This window comes from Lynx rufus, unplaced genomic scaffold (genome assembly GCF_022079265.1).
Source record: "Lynx rufus isolate CCGP_SWC_20201006 ecotype Redwood Valley unplaced genomic scaffold, mLynRuf1.p SCAF_5, whole genome shotgun sequence".
In the NCBI taxonomy this organism is placed as follows: Eukaryota; Metazoa; Chordata; class Mammalia; order Carnivora; family Felidae; genus Lynx; species Lynx rufus.
Window position 1 is genome coordinate 146,913,074 of NW_025814867.1, and position 6,661 is coordinate 146,919,734.

General features: G+C 60.1%; 1 protein-coding gene across 1 annotated transcript; it reads left to right on the top strand.

The window, feature by feature from the left end:
• The first annotated feature begins 1,629 nt into the window (after positions 1 to 1,629).
• Positions 1,630 to 3,725, top strand: OLIG2 (oligodendrocyte transcription factor 2). Its single transcript, XM_047100335.1, has 2 exons — positions 1,630 to 1,815; positions 2,574 to 3,725. Exons 1-2 carry the CDS (start codon positions 1,726 to 1,728, stop codon positions 3,630 to 3,632), a joined length of 1,149 nt encoding a protein of 382 aa, XP_046956291.1. The 5' UTR covers positions 1,630 to 1,725; the 3' UTR covers positions 3,633 to 3,725.
• The last annotated feature ends 2,936 nt before the right edge of the window (positions 3,726 to 6,661 follow it).

Here is a 6,661-nt window from a genome sequence, read left to right on the forward strand (position 1 = left end):
AACACACGGGTTGAAAAATAATGCTCCAGAAAGCACAAGATTGGGGCGAAGGCGAGAGCCCGCGAGGTTTCTATCAGAGTCTTACCCAGAAACTGGGAGCCAGCCCGTGGGTTTATTTTTGTATTCGTTTATTTCGTGCCTTCCCAACGCGAAGGCGAACGACTTTGTTTTTCAAGCCGTGCGTGCAAATTAAAAGTTCCTAAACAACCACATAAACAGAGGCCATAACACTCCCTGGGAGGGAGGGCCGGGGTGTGTTTGTGTATGTGTGTGCGCGGTATAAACGGCTAGCGTCCGCGGTCTGCAGAAGCAACCTTCCGTGCTGGAAATGTACAGATGGAAGGAATCCAGCTTAGGGAAAAGGTTAGAGACACACGGCCGCCACTACTGCTCAGGAACCGCCCACGCCGGTTATCTGCGCGGTAAAGACTTAGCAGTGTTGCCTGTGGGCTTGCTGTAGACAGGGTCTCCGGATTTTCCCATCTGTAAAATGGATGAGCGGGTCAGTGCCGCGAAACTACCCCAGCTAGCTGCTTCTCTAAGACCAGGTTTCATCCTTGATGGGCAAGCGTTTCCGGGCTTAGCAGCCAAGCTGCGATTGGTGAAAGGGGTCTGAATGCAGCCGCAAGGAGTTGGATCTCTCTGTCTGGCCCAAAGCCTGGAGAAGTCTTTGCCCAGGCCTTCGACCTTTTTCTCTCTCTCTCTCTTTTTTTCTTTTCTTTTTCTTTTTTTTTTTCAGACAAACCAGCGTTTCCCTCCTACCTCGTTTTCCCATTTTGTGGAGACGACCACAAGAGTGATGCTGAAAATACCACCATCGGTTCCAGAGCTAAGACACGGAGGGCGGGCGCGGCACTTTGGGCGCTAGACTCTGCCCTTCTGTTAGCGCGGTTACTGTGCGGAAACACCTCCTCCCTGTGTCCACGCCATTCCCGACTTTACGAAGAGTTGAGATTTCTTTCAAAACGCCATTCTGGAGCAGGTGCTCCAGGTCCTTCCCTGCCCTCTGCCTCGCGAGGCCCTGCCCCCAGCTGGGGGCGCTACCAGCCGCCCGCGGAGGAGCGTGCTTAACTTGTGCCTGGTTGTCGTTTACCCTTGGGGTTCCAAATGCCCCCGTGTTGATGAAACGCTTGAGACGGGGGGGCGGGCAACGAGAACCCAGAGAGAGAGGGAGATGAAAAGCAAAGGAGGAGACTCCAGCCCCAGCGCCTGAATCGCCAGGGTTATTCGTGCGCATCCCCAAAGATCCGATCGCTTTGGGTATCAGGTTAGTTCGTCGGCAGAACCCCCAGCCCACGCCATCCTCCAGCCTGACTCTGTGGTCACCGTATTTTTATAGAAATTTGACAACGCTCCCTCTCTATCTCAACTGCATTCTGCCCTCGGTACTTCCCCGGCAAGCCCTCCCCACCCCTCCTCCTCCTCCTGCTCGCCTCGCACACCCCCTCCTCGGGTTCCTCCTCCAGTCCCTCCCCAAGAATCTCCCGGCCGCCGACGCCCATTGGCTGTGCGCGGGGAGGAGGCGTGTGCGGGCCGGGCGAGTTTCATTGAGCGGAATTAGCCCGGATGACATCAGCTTCCCAGCCCCCCGGGCGAGCCCAGCTCATTGGCGCGGCGGCCCCTCCAGGACCCGCACATTGTTCCCCGCCCCCGCCTCGGCCACCGCCGCCGCGGTCGCCGCCGCCACCGGGCTATAAAAAACCGGCGGAGCCCCGAAAGGTGCGGATGCTTATTATAGACCAACGCGACATCACCGCCCGGAGCCCGGTTCTCCACTGCGGCTTTTGGGAAGGAGCTCCTCTAAGTGCATCCACAGTAAGTGTCCCCGCCCCCCCCCTCCCAGCAGCCCCAGCCTGTATCCCAGGGACAGACGCCCCTCGACTCGCAAGCGACCCAGGAAGCTCGGTTAGAGAGGGCCCCGATCCCGCCCCTGCCCGCCGGTTCCCCTGAGTGGCTTCGCCGCTCTGACCCTCCCCACACTCACCGCAGCACCCCCTTCGCCCAAAAGCCAGAAGTCGAAGCGACCACAGCTCCTTCTGCCCAAGTCCCGCTCGGCTGGCAAGCTCCCCGCGGTCCCCGGACGCGACGCACGTTATCTAGGCTCGCGGGCGCCGGGTGCCTGTGTGTTTGTTGCTCGGTGTCGATGGAGATAAGGTCGATGCGTTTGAGAAACCAAATAAATACTTCTCTATTTAGATCTCCGTCCTCCCAAAGAAAAACCCTCACTTGCCATTCCAGCCCTGGGGATTCGGCCTCCCGATTCCTAATTGAAGGCATCCAGAAGGCCACCCTCTCTGAGGGGCTCCAATGCTCCCTGGAATAAAACAACCTGTGGATGAGAGCTGAGGAAGTGGGGAGAGAGAGAGAGAGGTTACTTCGTGCGCACCTGCCTGCCGCTAGAAGGAATCGAGGTGGACACGAAACGACCGGCCACCCGCACCTGGACCGCACGCTGCGGTGCAGGCGGGAGCAGCTTCTCTCTCTCTCTCTCTCTCTCTCTCTCTTTCTCTCTTTTTCTGAGTGCCTCGACCTCGATCTAGATCTCTCTCTTCTGTTTCTTCTCCTCTCCGCAGGAGGCGTGCGCAAAGCTCCGAGGGCCGAGGGAGGGAGGGAGGACCCCGCGAGAGCTGCGACTATCCCTCGGGGCCATGGACTCGGACGCCAGCCTGGTGTCCAGTCGCCCGTCGTCACCAGAGCCCGATGACCTTTTTCTGCCGGCGCGGAGCAAAGGCAGTGGCGGCAGCGGCTTCACGGGGGGCACGGTGTCCTCGTCCACGCCGAGCGACGGCCCTCCGGAGCTGAGCGCAGAGCTGCGCGGCGCCATGGGCGCGGCGGGCGCGCACCCCGGGGACAAGCTGGGCGGCGGCGGCGGCGGCTTCAAGTCAGCCTCGTCCAGCACTTCGTCGTCCGCATCGTCGGCGGCCGCGTCGTCCACCAAGAAGGACAAGAAGCAGATGACGGAGCCCGAGCTGCAGCAGCTACGCCTCAAGATCAACAGCCGCGAGCGCAAGCGCATGCACGACCTCAACATCGCCATGGACGGGCTGCGCGAGGTCATGCCGTACGCGCACGGCCCGTCGGTGCGCAAGCTCTCCAAGATCGCCACGCTGCTGCTGGCGCGCAACTACATCCTCATGCTCACCAACTCCCTGGAGGAGATGAAGCGACTGGTGAGCGAGATCTACGGCGGCCACCACGCGGGCTTCCACCCGTCGGCCTGCGGCGGCCTGGCGCACTCGGCGCCCCTGCCCGCCGCCACGGCGCACCCCGCGGCCGCCGCGCACGCCGCGCACCACCCCGCGGTTCACCACCCCATCCTGCCTCCCGCGGCCGCCGCCGCCGCCGCCGCCGCGGCCGCCGCCGCTGTGTCCAGCGCCTCCCTGCCCGGCTCCGGGTTGTCGTCGGTCGGCTCCATTCGGCCCCCGCACGGCCTGCTCAAGTCTCCGTCCGCGGCGGCGGCGGCGGCGGCCCCGCTGGCGGGCGGGGGCGGCGGCAGCGGGGGCGGCGGCGGCTTCCAGCACTGGGGCGGCATGCCCTGCCCCTGCAGCATGTGCCAGGTGCCGCCGCCGCACCACCACGTGTCGGCCATGGGCGCCGGCAGCCTGCCGCGCCTCACCTCCGACGCCAAGTGAGCTGCCGGCCGCCGGCGCGTTCTGGCGAACGGAGGGACCCGGGGGCTGCGGGGAAGCGAGGCCTGGCCGGCATTGGGGCCCGGGAGCTCAGTTCCCAAGATCACAGGACGTTGGGCTGGGGGTGGGGGTGGGGCGCAATGATGAGGACGTCAGCACTGGGGAACCGAAGCAATTGGGGGGCACGCACCGGACAGTGGGGAGTGACAGGGCCGTGCGCTCTGGGTGCAGCCCTCTCTGGCTTTAAACAGCGCTGCTCCGAAAGAAACCATTGTAATAGAAGGCACTGCTGTGTGCACCCCTCCCTCGACACCCCCCTCTCCCCTCCCACTTCCAAAAAAAGTGATTCTTAAATTGGTGGTTTCTTCTAGGATGCGGGCCGCGCTCGGCCCTGGCAGCCCTTCGTTACATGGGGGCGGAGGAGGAGGGAGGACCGCGTTGGGGACTTCCTCTCCTTCCTCCTTTCTTGGCGGGTAGGAGACTTGGGAGAAGCTGTATTCCAGGAGCGGCCGTCAAGCTTCGCCTTCAAGGGTCGTCTCTGGCCCTGAGCCAGGGGCTACGAGCTAGCTGAAAATTGGCCTCCGGTACCAGAAGCGTTGACGGTCTCGTCCAATGTGGGTAAACCCACAACTGTCTGAGAACTACTGCGGTTCCTGCCTGTCGCCCCTATTGCTTTTGAGGGTGTGGTGTTTTGTTTTTTTTTTTTAATAAATCTATGTTCCGTATTCAACAATACAAGCAGGCCTTCTAGAAAGTCAGACTAGAACCACTTGTGGATTGGAATAATCTGAAACTGTCGACTTTGGGGCGGTTTTTGTTTTTGTTTTTTGTTTTTCTTTTAGTTATTTTCAGATAGACTCTCCCTCCCTGCCTCCCCATTCTTTCCGTCCCTAAGCACAAAGTGATTTGGTTTATTGCCCGACTGGGGGCAGTCATTCTGATACCCGAGGGTTTGACGGAACTCAAAGGCTGTTGCTGTGAATGTGGTTGGAGTTACCTGGGAGTTCTGTTGGCTTTTGAGGTTTTTCCTTCTTGGGTGTGTAAATATATTACCAGTAATGAGGCCAGTGCTGCTGCGAAGCTGTTTGCTCACGTGACTGCCAGCCCCACCGGAGTCTGAGCCTGGCCTCCTATATGTCGGTTTCTTTTTGCCACGTTTAACACGAATGACAAACTCTCCCACGTGCTTCTCGCGGCCTCCGAGAACTGCCTGGGCGCCTCCCGCGCGTTGCGGTACCGGGCTTTACAGCGTCTGCCGCGTAACATCTCTCCTCCGCTCGCGGTCCTGCAGAGAGTGTATCATCTGTTTTATTTTTGTAAAAAGAAAAAAAAAGTGCTAAATAATATTTATTACTTGTTTGGTTGCAAAATCGAAATAAATGATCGAGTGTTGAGATTTTAAATAAAAGTGACAAGTCCGTCGGCTGTTTGCGAGCCGCGTGGGTGGGGGGAGGTGCAGGGCGCCAGCCCTCGGAGCCCGATTTGGGAACCATTTCGTGGGTTCCACCCTGGAGAAAGATTAAGGGGTCGTTGGACTATTCTCCCCGCGCCAACCCCCACCCCACCCCCACCCCCACCAACAGGGTGTTTGTTTCTCACACGTCTCTTGTTAATTTGATTTTCCGACGCCTAATCCGGAACTTTTTTTTTTCTTTTCCCTGCGGTTGAGGATTGAGTTCGTTGAAAGTGAACATGTCTCTCCCTGCGCGGAATTTGGGGCCTCCGGGGCAAGGGCCTTGCCTTGGGCTGGCTGGGGTCCCGGCGCTCAGGCCTCCCGTCCTACCAGGATTTTTTTTTCTTTCGGCTCAGAGGCAGTCGCCCACCCTCCATCCCGCTGGGGGAGGGGGGAATCCTTGGGCTTCAGCTGCAGACCGGCCACTTGGGGCCCCGGGTCCGGACAGAGCTCCGCGGGAGCGCGGAGCGCGGGATCCGCTAACCCTTCTCTCCCTTCCTCGCGCTGTGCACGACCCCACCCAGGCGCCCACGCCGGCCTTGAACTGCAAAGTGTTAGGTGCTGGGAACGGCCAGCCTGGAGTGAGACTCTGACCAGCGCGCTTTGGCCTCCATGCTCTTCCCCCCACCCCCCCCCCCCCAGGGCCACCTCTGTCTTCTTGTGGCCACTGGGATCCTCACAACCCAAAGTTGCGATACAAACTTAGGTCTTGGGTAAAAAAATAAATAAATAAAGAGATTCTGGGTAAAAAGGAAAAAGCTTCAGCCTTCCTGGTCAAGGAGGATAGACCACTTTGCAGTGTCTCAGCCTGCGGGGCTTCAGGGAGAACGCGCCCCCAGGAGAGCAGCGACTGGTGCGGACGCAGTGGGTTCCCTGGCCCGGGGCCCTCTTGCCTACAACGTCTTTGGTGGCCTTTGGCAGAAGGTCCCTGTACCTGGGACACCTGGGGGTGGAGAAGGTTTCCCTGGTTGTAGCCTCATTTTTTGAGGTCCCTGATCCCGACCCATGCCGACTCTCCCTGCCCAGGACTGAGGGTGGGTCCATCCCCCAGCTTGGGGACAGGTGCTTTTGGTGCCCAGCAGGTGCATGGAGCTGCTGGCCTGAACCGCAGGCGGCTAGGGGTCCGGTGCAGGAGGACTCCTTTTGGCTCTGCTTTTCACCGAAGCCTGAGAGGAGGCAGAGCAGCTGGGGAGAAAGAAAGAGGGGGACAGGGTTCCTGGCCCCCCCCCACGAGAATCCAGGAAGAGAGTAGGGCCGGTTCTAGTAGCTTTTATTTCCAAATCCCGTTTGAAATGAAATTTGTTAAGAATTCAAAACTGGGTCTGGCTCCAGCGGGGGAGGGGGGGGGTCGCGGGGGGTGGGGGGGTGGGGAGAGGATTGGCTGGGACTCTGATGGTGGGGACCTGAGAACCCAGCGCCACTGGGGCTGGGTGGGGGCTGGGTTGCAGCAGCGGCTTCCTTCACCAACCCTAAGCCTTGGAGGGTACCCGTGCCTGTGCCTGGTGTACGTGGTGGATGTAGAGAGGCACGTAATAGGAAAGGAAATAAATCAAGTCTCTCCCCCTCCCCTCCCAGACCC